General features: G+C 36.9%; 1 protein-coding gene across 14 annotated transcripts in view; it reads right to left on the bottom strand.

The window, feature by feature from the left end:
* MGA (MAX dimerization protein MGA) overlaps window positions 1-19,019 on the bottom strand; it is a 93,032-nt gene that overhangs the window by 39,458 nt on the left and 34,555 nt on the right. For all 14 annotated transcript variants that reach the window (XM_029950297.1, XM_029950296.1, XM_029950293.1 and 11 more), the window contains 4 exons: window positions 14,922-15,053; window positions 14,315-14,419; window positions 12,692-13,350; window positions 11,164-11,512 (listed from right to left, as the gene is read on the bottom strand). In XM_029950297.1, coding sequence (XP_029806157.1) covers window positions 11,164-11,512; window positions 12,692-13,350; window positions 14,315-14,419; window positions 14,922-15,053 — 1,245 coding nt within the window. The remainder of the gene's footprint in view (window positions 1-11,163; window positions 11,513-12,691; window positions 13,351-14,314; window positions 14,420-14,921; window positions 15,054-19,019) is intronic.

Raw genomic sequence — 19,019 nt, 5'->3', positions numbered from 1 at the left:
TTAAAAAGAAAGGGAATTCTGCAATAAGCTATAGCATGAATGAATCCTGAGAATATTAAGTGAAATGAGCCAATCATAAAAAGACAAATATTGAACGATTACACTTACATGAAGTTTAAGAACAGTTAAATATCGTGAAGACAAAAAGTAAAACGGTGTTTGCCAGGGGCTGGGGAAAGGGAAATGAGGAATTATTTTTTAAAGGATTCAGTTTCAGCTTCATAACATAAGGAAAGTTATGGTGATAATGGTTGTTACACAACAGTGTGCGCATATGTGTACCACTGAACTGTGCATTTAAAAATGGTTAAGATGGTAAAGTTTAGGTTGAGTGCATTCTACCACAAAAATAAATAAAAACAAAGGGGTGTGCCTGGGTGGCTCAGTCAGTTGTGTCTGACTCTTGATCGCAGCTCAGGTGCTAATCTCACAGTTTGTGAGACAGGGACCCCATGACAGGCTCTGTGCAGACAGTACAAAGCCTGCTTGGGATTTGCTCTCTCTTCCCTGCTCTCTCTGCCCCTCCCGTTTGTGTGTGTTCATGCTCTCTAAAAATAAACTTTAAAAAAAAAACTCTAAAAATTAAAAAAATGCTGAATTTTCATCAGCTTTTACAGCATTTACTGATATAAAATTTCTTTCATGTTGTTAATGTGTTTTGAAATATTCTATACCATTTTGAGTAACACGGTATCCCTTTGTAAAGATATATAAAACTTTAACATAGATTGTACAACAAATTCCCCCATTTTTCAGAATTAAACAGCCTGCAATACTCCAATATAAGTAAACCTTTATAAGTAAAGCTTTCTTTTGCAGCTTTATTGATAACATATAATACTATATATATAACTTATGGACTTTGACATACATATTCTCCTGTGAAACTATCACAATTAAGATAGTGAAGGTAATCATCACACCTCCAAGAATTCCTTGTAACTGTAATTGAATAACCTCTTTGTAATCCCTCCATCTTTTTTCCCTCTGCCTCCACTCCAACATCCACCCCAACCAATGTCCGTGTAACCACTAATCTATGTATTGGCTTGCATTTCTTTTTATACAGATGGAATAAAATTGTTAACTTTAGGAGGTGGGGTTGAAGTCAACTGATTATCATTCAACGTAATTATTCTAAGACTGATCTTGTTGCTGAGTGTATCAATAGTTTGTTTCATCTTATTGCTGAGTAATATTCCATTGTTTGTATCTATACTAAATATCTTTATCCATTAACCTGCTGATGGATACCTAGGTTGTTTCGAATTTTCTTGCTATTACAAAAAAAGCAGTTATGAATAACCATGTACAAGACTTTGTGACACTTTCATTTCTGTTGAGTAAATATATATAAATGAAATGGCTACACTGTTTGACATATTTTTTTAACATTCTAAGAAACTAGCAAACTGTTTTCCAATGTGACTGTACCATTTTGCATTCCCAGCAGTTATGCATCAGAGTTCTGATGGCTCTATATTCTCATCAACATTTGGGATGCTCACTCCTCTTAACTTTAGCCACTAAGTCATATACGGTAGGATATCCTTGTAGGTTTTTTTTGGGGGGGGGGTTGGGGACATATGCTTTAATGATAGTATATCATTAGGATTCCCTAAGCCCCTCCTCTTCTTCGGGGGATCAGAGGTGGAAATTGTATAGACATCAGGAGATTCTCAGCAACTTGGGGGATGAGTTGAGGCAAGGATTCCCCACCTCTCTCTTCTAGATCTTGCTGTGTCTGTTGGTCCAGGGGGGCTCTTACTTCTTGGAAGCCATGCAGACCATAAGGTATACCAGTCAGTTACTATAGCCAAATTTATTCTCATACCAGGAAATGAGTCTGGCAAAGCAGTTATTGATGGTAATGCCAACCCCAGCATCAAAGGTGGAAGAGTGGTTTTGAGGGTTAAAGCTGCAGAAAACAATCTGGTCCTCAGTGTAGCTCAGGTTGCCCTTTAATGAGGTCTTCGGACACCTGTTTACACTGACCTTCACCACCCTGTCTTGGGGACACAGCTGTCAGTACACCAGAAGATGTGGCTATCTGTTGATCAGGGTGGAGGAAGACCTCTTTATGGCTTTAATAAGCATTTTCCTAATGATAACTGCTGATAAACATCTTTTCATGTGCTCAATCTACTGTCTATGTATCTGCTCTTAAGCGTCTTTTCAATTTTCATTTTTTTTTAAATTCTGCTAACTGCCTTCCTACTCAGTTTTAAGTATTCTAAGTGAGTTTTAAGAATTCTTTATTATAGATACAAGCCCTATGTTGGCTGCATGTTTTTTATAGTAGTTCTCTTAGTTGATGGCTTCACTTTTAATTTGAACAGATCTTCTGAAGAGCAAGTTTTTTCAATTTCATTACATTTTTGACATTTACAATTGTGGTTTTGGTGTCCTATTCTAAAAATCTTTACAAGCCACAAGTCATAAAGAATTGTTCCCCTTTATTTTCTTTTACACATTATATACTTTAAAGCACTTCTATTTAATCTAAGACATTAACTCTTAGATCTGGAGCTAATTTTTATATATAAAGTCATGACTGGGATTCTTATTTTACTTTTGGAGGCAGGGAAGGGCTGTTTCTAGCTATCCAATTGTTCCAGATTCACCTGTTGGAAAGATCATTATCTCATTAAAATGACTTGGAATTGTGTCAAAAATTCACAGGCCTTTTATTTTTGTTTAACAACTTCTGAATATTCTCTTCTGTTCCACTGATCTTTAGGTCTTTCTTTATCCAAATTACTTTTCAACTTTATAGTAAGTCTTAAAATCAGGTAGTGTAAGTCTACCACGTTTGCCTTCATCAAAATTGTTTATCAATGACTGTTCTAAATACTTTACTTTTCCACATAAATTTTATGAACTTGCCAATTTCTACCAAGAAAAGCCTGCTGGGATTTATACTGGAATATCATATCAAAATTGCATCAAATTTACAAATTAATTTGTGGAAACTGCTATCTTACCAAAAGAATTTTCGGATGTATGAGTCTCCCTCTCCATTTATTTAGGTCTTTTAAAAGTGCTCTCACTATTGAATACTGAAAACGAAATGAGGGTTGAATGGGGAGGGGGAGGGGGAACAGAGGTGGTGGTAATGGAGGAGGGCACATGTAGAGAAGAGCACTGGGTGTTATATGGAAACCAATTTGACAATAAACTATTTAAAAAATAAATAAGTAAATAAAATTATCAGACTTAGCTAAAAATAAATAAATAAATAAAGGGCTCTCAACAAGGTTTTCCAGTTTTTACTAAAAAAGTCTTAGCCAACTTTTGTCACCTTTATATATATATAAATGTTTGATTTGTTTGGATGCCATTCTAAATGGTACTTTTTATTTCAATTTCCAATTGTTACTACCATACATATAAATATACAGTCTACTGATATTACTGTATGCTATAAACTTGCTAAACTAACATAGTTTTCATAGGTTTTTTTGTAGATTCCTTGGGATAGTCCTGTCTGTGAATAAAGCCAATTTTACTTCTTCCTTTCCAATCTGGATACATTTTCTATTTCATGCCTTACCTCACTGGCTGTGACCTCCAAAATGATTTTAAGTAGACATGGCAAAAGAGGACATTCTTGGTCATTCCTAATCACTGGAAGAAAGCACTCTTTAACGATTAATATGTTGCTTTTACAGTTTTTCATAGCTGCTCTTCATAGGATTGAGAAAGTTTCTTTCTATTCCTAATGTGCTTAAGAATTACCACCAGAAAAAAAAAAGAATTACCACCAGAAATTTGTCAGCTGTCAATTTTTTAAATAGCTATTGAATTGTTAATATACACATACACCCTCTTTTAAGTCTACTGTGGTAATGATGAACAACACTGACTATTTTCCAATGTATAATCAACGTTGCAAGTTGAAATCCCACTTGATCGGATACATTACCCTTTAAATACATTTCTGGACTGGATTTGCTAAAACTGTATTTATAATCTTTAAATATGTTCATCAGGGATATTACTCTGCCATGTCCTTGTAATGTCTTTTGCTGGTTTGAGTATCAGGCTAATGCTGGTCTCATGGAATGAGATCATTTTATAGAAGCATCTGTATAAAATGGGCATTATTTCTTCCTTAAATGTTTTGACAATTCACCAGTGAACTGATCTGGACCTAGAGTCATAACTGTAGAGTTTTTCATTACAAGTGCACAAGTATAGGGGTAGGCCTCTTTTTTTTTTTTTAATGTTTTATTTATTTTTGAGAGAGAGACAGAGTATGAGCAGGGGAAAGAAGTGGGGGGGCGGGGACACAGAATCTGAAGCAGACTCCGGGCTCTGAGATGTCAGCACAGAGCCCGATGTGGGGCTCGAACTCACAAACTTCAAGATCATGACCTGAGCCAAAGTCAGACGCTTAACTGACTAAGTCACCCAGGGGCCCAGGCAGTTACTTATTTAAGTGAGTTTGGTACTTTGTGTCTCTCAAAAACTTGTCCCTTTCATCTAATTTATTGTTATAAAAGTGTTCCTTTATTAAACTTTGAATGTCTGTAAGTAATATCATTTTTCATTCCTGATGTTTTCATTTTTCATGTTCACTTGTGTGTTCATTTTTCCTAATCAGTCTGGCTACAAATAGCAATTTTATTGATCTTCCCTTTACATAGTTAACTTACAGATACAAATCTCCCAACAAAACTCTAAGTGGGCTAATAAAGTAGAATCTCATGTTTTATACTTTCTCTTGGTACCATTCACAGTAGCTAAGCACAGTACCTTCACATTATCAGTATAAAAAGAGTAAACAGATGATAATCAAGTGAAAGCCAAATTTCAAAAATCATACCATACACAGTAGGAAAGAAAATATGACGACTTTGAAGTCAGAAAAACTTGGGTTCAAATCTCTACCACTCCCTTAAAACCAAGGTGACCTTGCGGAAGGGGTTACATAAATTCTCTAAGCACTCAGTGCATCTGTTAAGTAGAAAAATCTTCTTCTACAAGGTTGAAGATTTAAATGATATAAACCTCATTAAATACTATGCATAAAGGCTGTCGAATAATGTTAATTCCCCTCTGTTCACACCAATGGATTAATGGACCAATATTACCAGAAAATCTTTAACTCTACTACAAGGGGGGGAAATGTATTATTAAATACCTCAATTTTATGCATTGTAATTATTAATTTTTAATTTATATATTAACTACAATATAAATACACAAATATGAAAAAACTAAACTGTACAAACGAACATAAAAATGAAAAACAAGTCTTAGACCTACCCTGGGTCACATCTCCACAAGTGATTACTTTTAACCATTTGTGTTTAGTTTTGGTAGTTATCTCAGTAATCCTAAATTAAACATTTTGTCAACTTTATGATTTAGCAGTAGCTAAGGACTCAGTGAGATGAAAGATAAGGAAATTCGCTTCCTAAAATAAAACTCTCAACCTTTATCTGCTAGAGTATTACTTTCATACTGTTATAATTTATATTAATTTCTATTCTAAAATTGTATTTAGAGCTTTAGACACTCATCTATGTCAATTCTAAAAAAAAATTCATTAGCTTACAAAAATATGCATATGTAATTAACCCTCACAGAGTCAACTAATGTGACTGATCCCTTAGAGGAGGAAATGTACTTCTCTATTACTAGATTTGTTCGGCTAATCCAGATGAAACAGGTTCCATTTTTCTGTATCCTTCCAAACTGCTCAAAATCTTCCCAAAAAATTTACTGTTTTAGGTGAGCCTGAGTGACTCAGTTGGTTAAGCAACTGACTCGTGGTTGGACTCAGGTGATGACCTCATGGTTTGTGAGATAAGAGCTCAGTGTGTGGAGCCTACTTAGGGTTCTCTCTCTCCCTCCCCGTGTGCCTCTTCTCTCCTGCTTGTGCACACATGCTCATTCTCTGAAAATAAAAAAGCTTTAAAAAATTACTGATTTATAGTGGAACCGTAATTTTCCTATAAAAAACTGTAACTTCCAGTGTTCCCAATTGCTTTTTCTTATCTATTGAAATGATAATATAGCATTTTTTTTAAAAAGTATATTATAGTAATAATGAACTATACTGTTTATTTTCAAATGTTATATCATTTGCATGACCTTCACCTAACAATGAATCATCCAGGTCTTTTTTTTTTTTTTTTGAGAAAGAGTTCAAGCAGGGGAGAGACACAGAGAGAGAGAGAGAGAGAGAGAGAGAGAGAGAGAGAGAAGGAGGGAGGGAGAGAGAGAGAGAGAAGGAGGGAGGGAGGGAGGGAGCCTGGGAAGGGCAGAGAGAGAGCGAGTGGGCGAGAGAGAGAGAGAATAAATCCAAGCAGGCTCTGTGCTGCCAGTATAGACATCAGTGTGGGGCTCTAACTCAGGAACTGTAAGATCATGACCTGAGCTGAAATCAAGAGTCAGATGCTTTGGTTAAGTTCATTCCTAAAGGGGTGCCTTGGTGGCTCAGTCAGTTGAAAGTCTGACTTCGGCTCAGGTCATGATCTCAAGGTTTGCGGAGTCGAGCCCTGCATTGGGCTCTGTGCTGACAGCTCAAGCACGGAGCCTGCTTTGGATTCTGCATCTCCCTTTCTCTCTGCTTCTCCTCCATTCATGCTCTGTCCTAGACATTGCACTGCTTTTGGTGCAACTGCAAATGGATTTGTTTTTTTTCTTTTTTTTAATGTTTTATTTCTTTTTTAGAGAGCACAAGCAGGGGAGTTGCAGAGCGTGCCAGGGACAGAGGATCCGAAGCAGGCTCTGTACTGACAGCAGCGAGCCTGATGTGGGACTTGAATTCACAGTCCACGAGATAATGACCTGAGCCTCAGTCAGACTTTCAACTGACTGAGCCACCCAGGTGCCCCTGGATTTGTTTTCTTAATTTCACTTTCTGCTGTTTCATTAGTAGTATATAGGAATGTAGCAGTTTTTTGTACAGTGGTTTTCTATCAGTTCTAGCAATTTTTTTTGATTGAGTCTTTTTGTTGTTTTTAATATAGTATCATGTTATCTGCATATAGTCAAAGTTCTGCTTCTTCCTTACCAATCTGACTGCCTCTTATTTCTAAAAAAAAATTTTTTTAATTTTATTTTTGACAGAGAGAGAGAGACCAGTTATGAGTGAGGAAGGAGCAGGCAAAGAGGGAGACACAGGATCTGATGCGGGCTCCAGGCTTTCAGTTGTTAAGCACAGAACTTGACACAGGGCTTCAACCCACGAATTGTGATAACATGACCAAAGCCAAAGTTGGGGGCTTATCCAACTGAGCTACCCAAGTACCTTAACAGCCTTTATGTTATTTGACTGCTGTGACTAGAACTTCCCAGCACCAAGGTGAATAAAAGTGGTAGAGTGGACCTCCTTCTCTTGTTCCTGACCTGAGGGGAAAGCTCTCAGTTTTCCACTGTTGAGTATGATATTGGCTATAGGTTTTTTCATATAAGGCCTTTACTGTGCTGAGGTGTTCCCTCTAGATGTACTTTGCAGTGGGTTTTTATCATGAATTGATGTTGTACTTTGTGAAATGCTTTTTCTGCATCTTTTGAAATGATCATATGGTTTTTAACCTTTGTCTTATTGATGTGATCGATGTATCATGTTGATTGCTTTGCAAATATTGAGCCACTTTTGCATCCTTGGGAATAAATCCCACCTGACCATAGTGTGTGTCTTTTTCCCAGAATATCATCTGATTTGGTTGGATAATATTTTGTTCAGATTTTGCAACATATTCATGAGAGGTATCGGCCTGTAGTTCTTTTTTGTGTGCTATCTTTATCTGGTTTTGGTGTCAGGGTAGTAATTAGCTTCAGAGAATGAATTTGAACGTTTTCCTATCTCTTGGATTTTTTTGGAATAGTTTGAGAAAAATGAGCATTAACTCTTTAAACACTTGGTAGAATTTGCCAGCCATCTGGTCCTGAACTTTCGTTTTTTGGGAGAGTATTTTGATCACTGATGAAATCGCAGGTAATGGGTTTAAAATTTTTTTATTTCTTTCTGCTTTAGTTTTGGCAGGTTATTTATCTATTTGGCAAGAATTTATCCATTTCTTCTAAGTTGTCCCATTTGTTGTCAAATAAATTTTCATAAAATTCTACTACAGTTGTTTGTATTTCTGTGGTGGTCATTTTTATTTATCCTCTTTAGTTAGTAGTTTTGCTTATTGGGGGCCCCCCCCCTTTTTTTTTTGGTAAGAAGTCTTGGTAGAAGTTTATGAGTTTTGTTGATCTTTTCAGAGAATCAGAATCAGGTCCTTCCTAGTTTCATTGATCTGTTCTTTTGGTTTTTTTAATTTGTTATTTATTTTCTGCTCTAATCTTTATTATTTCCTTCCTTTTACTGAGGAAGGTTTTATTTGTTGTTCTTTTTCTAGCTCCCTAGGTGTAAATTTGGATTGTTTGAGATTTTTCTTCTTGAGGTAGATCTGTTTTTCTATAAACTTCTTTTTAGAACCACTTTCAGTATATATTCCAGATTTTGGACCATGCTCTTAGACTGGATGTTTGAATTATTTTGAAATCCTGATGTGGGTGGGTGTCAGATGAATGTTCAAATTAGCACTCTAGCCAACAAAATTATAAATCAAGTCTTTGCTTAAAATAAAAATATATCAAAACATACAATGATGCATGAAGTTGGCTTCTTTGAAACGCCTTGGAATTTCTTGAGGTTGTATTCTGGAAAATTAAAAAGAAATTCAAGAAGCAAGAGACGACATTAAGTGAAGAATGGACCCTATCCAGTGAGAAAAATGATCTTAGGATGACAACTACATAGCAAGATGAGGAAACAACTAGTCTGATATAAAGTGGAAAATAAGATGCTGAGAAAACTGTCTTTAAGAAGGTAATTGATTTATTTTAAGAAATAAAATAGATTTTATCTAAACACATCCTTCTGACATTTGTAACATTAAGAATAAAGAAGTGGTGCCTGGGTGGCTCAGTTGGTTAAGCATCTGACTTCAGCTCGGCCCATGATCTCATAGTTTGGGAGTTTGAGCCCCACATTGGGCTTTGTGCGGACAGCTCAGAGCCTGGAGCCTGTTTGGGATTCTTTTGTCTCCCTCTCTCTCTCCCTCTTGCCTGCGCACATGGTCTCTGTCTCTCAAAAATAAGTAAACATTAAAAAAAATTTTTTTAAAGAATAAAAAAGATATACTGAACCATTTTAAAGAGACACTACTTTGCCTAGGAAGGATTTAAAATCAATTTGAGGGGAATGTCTAGGTGGCTCAGTCAATTAAGTGTCCGACTTCGGCTCAGGTCCTGGTATCACAGTTTGGGAGTTCAAGCCCCTCCTTGGGCTACATGCTGACAGCTTGGAGCCTGGAGCCTACTTTAGATTCTGTGTCTCCCTCTCCCTCTCCCTCTCTCTTTCTCTCTGCCCCTCCTACACTTGTGCTCTGTCTCTCTCTCACTCTCTCAAAAATAAACATTTAAAACAAAAGAGAACAAAACATTTAAAACAAGAGAAAATCAGTCTGAGGGGCACCTGGGTGGCTCAGTTGTTGAAGTGTCTAATTCCTGATATCAGTGCAGGCCCATGATCTCATGTTTCCTAAGATCAAGCCCCACATCAGTTTCTGTGACAAGTGCAAAGCTTGCTTAGGATTCTTTCTCTCCCTCTCTGTGTGTCCCTCCCTTGCTCACACTCTCTCTCTCTGAAAACAAATAATCAATAGAGAAAAATCCAGTGTTGAGTACAGAAAAATTGGCACTATCCAATAATGGTAAATGTGTTGTTGGTACAACTCTAGAAACGTCTATAGATCTTTAAAGTGCTCTCACTGTCACAGCAATTGTACTTTTAACAACCCATTATGAACACACATGTTCAACATCGTACTGTTTATAATAAAATACAAAAGGGCTAAATGTCCAACCAAAAGTAATGTTAATATGAAGCTATTAAAGCTAAAATTATAATAAAGATCTATACTTGCTGTTACGGATAACAGAACATGTCTTCATGATAGCCAATTTCTAAAGGTTATAATACTACATATACAGTACTTTCATTTCTATAGAATCCTATGCATGCTCACAAGTATATTAACAGAAAATCATGGAAGAACATACACTAAAGTATTCAACATCCACTGTGATTGATGTTTACACTGATATGGCAAATATACACTGTATATGTAAATGTAAATATACACTGTATATGTATATGTAAATATATTCCAAAAAAGGAATATTAGTTCCCCAATAAACTAAGAAGCAAAAAGAATCTTCGGGGCACCTGGGTGGCTCAGTCAGTTGAGTGTCTGACTTTGGCTCATGATCTTGCAGTTTTGAGTTCAAGCCTCAAAGTGGGCTCACTGTGGTCAACTTTTAAGCGCAGAGCCCACTTTGGTTCCTCTAACTCTCTCTCCCTGCCCCTCCCCCACTCATGCTCTCCAATAAATAAGCAAGCAAGCAATCAAAAAAATCTTCAATTATATGGCAAAATTATATTCAATATATGAACAAAGTAGTAGAATGGGAAAAATCAAGGATGTTATAATATGTAACTTGGTGGGTCTACATACTTTATGAAAAATAAGGATTTCAAAATAATATGTTAATAGTAAGTAATGCTTCTAACTCAATTATCCCTTTCTCCTGTCCCCAAAATTCCCATCACTTGGTTTAAAGCTCAAACAAGGACCAGAGAATTCTTGCAAACTTTTTTTAAAAAATGAGACGTATTAGTTGACTTCATTGTGGTAATCATCTCACAAAGTATACACATGGCAACTGTTATGCTGTAGACTTTAAATATATGCAATTGTACTTGTCAATTATACCTCAAAAGCCAGGAAGGGGGATGGAGAGAAAATAATGGATTATACTGATCATCTGTGTATTCAAAGAACATGAGAAGAGAAGAGAGACACAATAATGGATGCAGCTTCAAAGCAATTCTGGAAGTCCAAATGAGAGAATGATTCAAATTTAGCACAAAAAAGCTATCCTCAAACGAAAATTATATTTTAAAAAGGTGTGTGTCTTTGTCCATGCATGTGTATGTTATCACACAAGCCACAAAGAACACTTAAGGATAAGAATTTCTCAAATTCTTACTAGATAGATCACAGAATAAAGGATTAAAGTAACAGTATTATTGAAATAACCAAACTTTTCTTAAAAAATGAAACTATACTGTTTTAACGCTCAATTAATACTCACTGTATTCCAGCTTTTTTCTCTTCTTTTTCTCTTTTAATTGTTCTTCCTCCTCCCTGAGTCCCTCTTCTCTTTCTTCTCTTTGCTCCTCTCCCAAGGCATCATAAAACACTGGATCACGATGGGCAGCCTTCCTCTGGAAATGCTTAGATTTGGATCCTCCTTTAACAAGTACAACTTTTCTTTTCAAACAAGTGCATCCAAACATGCAGTCTGGTCGGCGGCAGTGAGCAGGCTGGCGCTTCTCCAAAGCTAGACTGGAACACACGCAACCCAACCGACAGAAGTCATTGTTGCATGGAGGGGCTCGTTTCCTTATGATTGTGTGGATAGGTTTAGTTTTGAGAGATGCCTAAAGTTAAAATAGAAAATTATAAATTGACTAAATTATGTTCCCACACCACCAATAGCTTACAAGTCATATATTAGTCTGCCTTTTCAGACTCTGAATATTCAGTATTAATAGCACAAGATTAGCAGATATAAAGGACAGAACATGAATACAACCAGGACTCTGAACAATCTCCCATTTTAATGCAGAGCAGAGACGAGAATAAGTATTTTAATTAATTTTGAGCCAAGAGAATAAATATTTTAATTAATTACGAGTCAAATATCAACAATAATGCATTTATTCTCAATAGAAATTACACAAATTTTCTAAGGCAGAGGTCGACAAGACCCACAGGCCAAATCTTGTCTAGTTCATAAATAAAGTTTCACTGAAACACATAATGTCTATGGCATAACAATAGCACAGAATCAAGTAACCACAATAGTGTGTGTATAGCCTACAAAACCTAAAAATTTACTTCCTGGCCCTTTAAGCAAATAGTTTGCTGACACCTGCTTTTCAGTAACTAATAAAAAGGGAGTGAGATAATATGTGCACAGCTGTCTTTAAAAATGATTAATAATAAAGGGCACAATGTCTATTTAATCCCAACATCTGATGATCTTCAGGTCAGGAATTTAGTCACAGAATTTAAAAATGGAAGGTAAGGTACACAAATTTCATGACAAGGAAAATAGTCACTTGCTATTATATCATTTCACATGCACCAGAGGCTTCTGAGATAGGTGATTTAATAATAAGTGAAAAATTCTTAAATATTATAAAACACAAGAGCTTTTTCTCCATAGGTTTATAATTTTTAAAAATTTTCTGAAATGTAGTACCTTTAAAGGAGAACTTTCAAAGCTGTTTTAACACAATTAGCAACTGTACTTGCCTACATGCTAGAAAATGAAATTAGAGACTTTCAGAATGGCCAGCTGACTTTTTGTAGGACAGAGACATTATCCAAAAGCACAAATGTACTCTCTCCCTCTACTGGCAGGAGAGGATCTACACTGCAGTGTCTAGTTAGAAGAACAATTACAGAAGACAACACGATCTCCTTAGTGATCACTAAGGTTAACTAAATGCTCAATCTTCCTACGAAAAAGCCCATTCCTATTTCCCCTCACTAACCTAATTTTTTCCAACCATAAACTAACATGCTGCTTCTGGGAAAAAACAGATACTTACCTGAGCAGTAAGCAGAGTTGTTAAGGATACATCTGCTCGCTCTTCGGTGATGTAAGTCCTTGGTTTTCCTTCCCAAAGCGCACAGTCTTCCAGGTCCATTAGCTTTACTTGAGATTTAGACAAGCCTGGAGGACGAGCTCCCTGTTGCTGTTGCTGCTGCTGTTGATGTGCCTGCCGCAAACTTATCTGCTTTGGAAATGTATTTTCATCTGAAGTTGGCACAACAAAGTTATTCACCTGATTTTCTGAAATGGTACTTGAAGAATTCTTGGCAGCCTTATCTCCTAGAATATGAGCATGTTTCTGCTTTGGTGAAACAGGGTACGGTAAAATGGATTTATAAGATGATTTAGTTCGGCCACTTAAAGTTGCCTGTTTGTTTTGAGACTTGGCCTTTCGAGAGGCTGGGGGCACAGAATGAGGCTTCAAAGAGTAAGAGGTAGAAGGGGAAATGGTAGATTGCTTCTTTAGCACACTGTCAAGTGTTCGTACATAGCTGGTACTCTTGGTGGGAAGCTGGTATACCACAGGAGATGTGGGAGCATTGGAAGAGAAACCCATGCTTGTTTCCATCAGCTTGCCTTCATTTTCCAAGTACTCATCAAGCTTATCACTGCAAAAAGCAGAACGGTTTTTCAGGGGACCTTCTGAATTTCCACCTAAAAATAAAGAGATGCAGATACTTAAACAGAGGGCAGATCTTCAGATCTCTAGGAAAATACACTAAAAAAGTCCAACAAGAGCATTAAGTTATAAGCTATTAAATCTTCGAAACTAACCTCCTCAGAAGGAAGAAAAAATTAAAGACCAAGTGAAGAGATTGAATCATACATTACATTAAAATCCATTATCTAAAATTATCTCATTACATATATTTACCATTAATTTTTGCAAAGTGCTAACAATAGTAATAATTTAAGAGTCTACAGTCTACAACCTTTGGCAACTTACAACCTTAGCAGAAAAACCACTTAAGTAAAAACATAAGAGCTAAAACTATACTTAAGTCAAACCTCAACAAAACACCAAGAGATTATTTAACAGATTAACAGACTGCAGTACCTAGACTGTGATATAAAACACAAGCGAAAAGGTAAGGGTACAGAAAGAGTAATAAAATTTAGTTTTTAAGGAATGAAAATTCCAGTAATAGGCAGACAAGCATCATAGTACTGTAACAATGTACAAGGATTCAAAGAGGAGAAAACTATTTTGGACACATGGTAAATTTATCTGGTTAGAATGTAAACTGAAAATAAGTGCAGTGGGAAAAGCACCAAGAAAGGAGACCAATAGGCAAATAGTCAAAATGTTTAGATTAGAAGTTTATTTGGAAATGTAATGTTGTCAGGAATCACCCTACAGCTCTGAAGTATACAGTTATGAAATAATGCTTGAGAACGATCCTTATCATAACTGTAGGAGTTACAGAAAGAAAGTGCAATTTAAAGAGGGTATAACAGAACATGGGGAATGAGCAGAAATCAGCAAGATAATTATTTTCAATTTATGTGAAGCATGTAAAGAAAAGATGAAGAAAAACAACCATGACTTACTTTCAACACAAGGCTTTGGCCATGTGTTTCAGAACATATTTGCAATTATTTTTAAAAAGCAGATTACCTTCATTCCTAGATGCAGAAGCACCATGAAACTTTCCCCTCCATCCTTTGATTTTGGTGAAGTCATTGGTCTTCCCTGTCCTAGAAACAAAGGGAAATCCAGCATCTATAAAAGAAAAAGTAAAAAAAGATGACCAAAATTCAAGCCAACTACTATTTAATATCTAATTAGTTACTAAGAGTTTTTTTTTAATTTTTAATTATTTTGAGAGAGAAAGTGCGAATAGAGTAGAGGTAAAGAGAGAGGAGAGAGAATCTCAAGGAGGCTCTTCACCGTCAATGTGGGTCTTGAACTCAGGAACGGTCAGATCATCTGAAATCAAGTTGAACTCTTAACCAACTGAGCCACCCAGGTGCCCCGAATTATTTACTAAGACTTAATCTGAAATGTATAAACCATTAAGACTATGCCACTAGGTAAAAGGTCTTAGAATATCATCGCAGAGGTGTGCATGTGCACACACATACACTCTCTCTCTCAAAATAAACAATAATAAAAAACAGTATTATCCAAATGTGTCTAACAACAGTAGGTTTTGTTGGTTTTTGTTTTTTTTTTTAAATATCACAACTTCCTTTGTTTGACTTTACAAATGCTACGCACTCACCAGGAGAAGCAGGGTTGGTTCCTGTAAGGTTCCAGAAAGGAAAACTAGTGGCTGGAGCCAAAGGCAGCTGTACTCCCAAGTATTTAAGATCAATGCTCATTGTCGGATCCACTGAATTCAATTTTAAGCCCACTATAAGAGAAAAAAAAACAACCAAAAATCACACTGGGTTTTTGTTTTAACTTTTGGGGTGGAGAGAGGGGATGTTAGTAGAGATAGAGGAAGAGAGGGGAGGAAATGAAATAAAAATGAAGGGGCAGACAGGCTTTAAGGTGACCCATGATCCTCACCTACTGGTATTACACATTTGTGTAATCCTCTCCTATGCTACCCCAAGAATGAGTAGGGCCTGAGCTTTATTTCTAATAGGTGGAATGTGGCCAAAGGGTTACTATGTGTGTGACTAGTGTGTACATAATAATATGAGTGCATGTTACTAAAGCTGCAATGATATAAATTCTGCCAACAACCTGTTGGGAAATGAAAGGAGATCCCTCCCCAGTCAAGCCTCTGATGAGAAACCAGACCTGACATCTTAATTGCAGCACAGTTAAGCCATGCCCAAATCTGTGACCCAAAGAAACTGAGACAGTATGTGTAGTGACTGAATGGCAATGTGTTAAGCAACAATAGATAATACATAAACATAGTAAAATTAAGATCATTTGTGCTTTAACCCTTTGTGATCCAGAGACTTTCTAGGACCTTTAACACAAATTCACCATATACTAAGCTTCTGGCCTGAAATATGGCTACTAATTCTCTAGTTGTTATCAATGATATTTATGGCTAATTGAGCCTACAAATATTATGGCTTATTTGTAGTTATTTAAGAGGCAATCTTTTGGGAAAGTATTTATTTAGCATATCCTTTTACAAATTTGTGGGGTTTTTTGCTTAACATTTTAGATCTGAGATTTGTCTATGTTGAAGATTTACCTCCAGATCATTTTTCACTGCTGTATGATACTCCAGATTATGACTATACAGTACTCCTAATTTATTCACCACTCTCCTACAGATGAGAATTAGGTTGTTTCCTAGTTCATTTTTTTTTAATTAGAGTATAGCTGACAATGTTACAATACCACTAACTGTATTTCTTATACTGTACCTTTCATCCCCGTAACATACACATTCCATAACCGGAAGCCTGTACCTCCCACCCCCCTTCATCTATTTATTTCCTACTTTTAACAATTATATTACTGGGCACCTGGATGGCTCAGTCAGTTAATCATCAGACTTGGCTTTGGCCATCATCTCATGGTTCATGAGTTCGAGTTCAGCATCAGGTGAGCTCAGGCCCCACTTCATATGGCCCCTGCTTCTCTCTCCCTCCCTCTTTCTCGGACTCTCACTCACTTGCGCCCTCTCTCTGTCTCAAAAAAAAAAATTACAATGCTTTACAGTGTAATTATACACTGTGTACAAGAACAGTCTCTTGTGTGAGGCCTTCCCTAGTGCATTTAGCTTTTCCTTGTGGCATTTGCCCAGGAACATAATTGCTATAAAATGAGGTATGTTCATTTATAAATTGTATTGAGTGCTGTGAGTGCTCGACATCTTTCTGGCAGCCCAAAATATTTTAAATATCCTTCCTCTAGCAGAAAGTTTTCCCCATTAACTCCAACCTCTTTAAGGTAGTTATTTTAAAAGCTCACTTTACAACTTTCCTTAGTTTGCATGCAGACATGTAATCTAGGTTTTGCCAATCAGCTGTTCCCATGAAAGCCCTCAATTTAGGAGACAACACCATGAAGAAAGAGACACACTGCAAAATTGTGTAAATGAAGGCAAGACTGACCAAGAATTTCAAGTTTGTTTATTTGAGAGAGAAAGTGAGAGCACAAACAGGAAGGGGCAGAAAGAATGAGAAACAGAATCCTAAGCAGGTTCTGCACCCTCAGCGCAGAGCCAGATGTGGGACTTGAACTCACGAACCTTCTGATCCTGACTGGAGCTGAGATCAAGAGTCTGATGTCTAACTGAATACACCACCCAGGTGCACCTGGCTAAGAATTTTTAGAGGTTAAAGTAATGAAGGTCCTAGCTATAAGTATAGGGTGTTCCATGTCTATATTGAAAATGGCGGTGGGACTGTTCAATGTTGTGGGACTGTTTATATGAGCAACCTGCAAATGTACTGTGAGCATTTTTTCCTGGCTGCACAGTCATAGGGTCTGTTTCTCTGGCCTTTCAGAATATTCTGTACATCATCTCACACTCTTTAATAAATTCATCTATTTCATATGTAGAGTGGAGTCTGATAGTTACTGCCCAGAAGTTTAATGATGTACTTCTTCTGAAACCTTCTAGTGTAATGGCACATAAGAAAATGATAATTATACAACAAACTGGGATAAACCTGAGGCTGCTTGTAGCTGGAGGCAACCAGCTCTATAGTTATTAATTACCCTTGGTCATGCTTGGCCATCCTGAGGACATCACTATTTCAAGAACATATTATCTGCCATAAATCATGGATAACCATATGCCAAAATGCACTAGTTAGGAACTTGTGCACTAGATAATGCCAAATCAGTCTCAATTTATACTTCCTCCAGTAGTGCATGAGAACTCTTGCTGATCATTTCTCTCCAACATTTGTTATCACTAGACTTAAAACACTTGTTCCAATCTTCTGCTTTAAATTTATATCCTACTATTCCTAAATATGTACTCTTCTGGTACGAGTGACAATCTTCTAATTTAGATTTTCTCACTTGTGAATTACTGGCTTCAAAGGCGTTTCCCTTAAATTTTAACAGAACTGAAGCCAAAAGGAGTTCAAAATATTAAGTATGTAGTAATAGCCATTTAAAAAGTCATGGGTACAGGAGCACCTGTGTGACTCAGGTTAAGCACTGGACTCTTGATTTCGACCCATGTCATGATTGATCTCACAGTTCCTGAGATCAAGCTCCAATGTTGGGCTCTGCGCTGATGGTACAGGACCTCCTTGGGATTCTCTCTCTCCCTTTCTATGTGCCCCTTCCCCCCTCCTCTATCTCTCAAAATAAACATACATTATTTTTAACTTTTAAAACCGTTTTTTAATGTTTGTTTATTTTTGAGAGAAAGAGACAGTGCATGAGAGAGGGAAGAGCATAGAGAGGGAGACACAGAATCTAAAGCAGACTCCAGGCTCTGAGCTGTCAGCACAGAGCCTTAGGAGGGGCTCAAATTCACAAACCATGAGATCAGGATCTTAGCTGAAGTCAGTCACTTAACTGACTGAGCAACCAAAGCACCCCTAAAAAATTTTTTTAAATCATATATATAGGTTTCCAAAAGGCATACATAATGTGGGTCCCCTAAAAAGTGAAGGCATTAGATAGGTTGTAAGCCACAAATTCTTATAGCAATTTGGTTATCCTCCACAAAAAACGTACCTGAACCAATGACTGCTAGATCGTGATTGTGTTTTAGTTTCTAAGTTCAGTTCTTTAACATAGTTTCCTTTTTTTAGTTAATCACATGGTATGATTAACACTAACATAATAAAATATACTTTTCAGGGCTCCTGGGTGTCTCAGCCACTTAAGCATCATTAAGCACTTTGGTTCAGGTCATGAACTCACAGTTAGTGAGTTCAAGCCCCATGTCCTTACCAGCTCAGAGCCTAGAGCCTGCTTCAGATTCTAGGTCTCCCTATTTCTCTCTGCTTGCCTGATCACGCTCAGTCTTGGTCTCAGTCTCAGTGTCTCTCTCTGTCTCAAAAATAAACACTAAAAAAAACATTTTTTTAATAAAATACTCTTTCCAGGAGCACCTGGCTGGCTCAGTTGGTGGACTGTGCAACACCTAATCTCAGGTTTGTAAGTCTGAGTCCCAGTAGGTGGGGAGATTGTTTAAATATAAAATCTTTAAGGGCACCTGGGTGACTGTTAAGCATCTGACTTCAGGTTCAGGTCACTATCTCACAGTTCATGGGTGTGAGCCCCACATCAGGCTCTGTGCTGAGAGTTCAGAGCCTGAAGCCTGCTTTGGATTCTGCGTCTCCCTCTCTCTCTGACCCTCCCCGGCTCATGCTCTGTTTCTCTCTGTCTCAATAATAAATAAAACAAACAAACAAACAAAATAAACAAACCTTTA

Source organism: Suricata suricatta, chromosome 9 (genome assembly GCF_006229205.1).
Source record: "Suricata suricatta isolate VVHF042 chromosome 9, meerkat_22Aug2017_6uvM2_HiC, whole genome shotgun sequence".
Classification (NCBI taxonomy): Eukaryota; Metazoa; Chordata; class Mammalia; order Carnivora; family Herpestidae; genus Suricata; species Suricata suricatta.
Note: the sequence above shows the minus strand (reverse complement) of the source record. Positions and strands in the feature narration are given on the sequence as shown.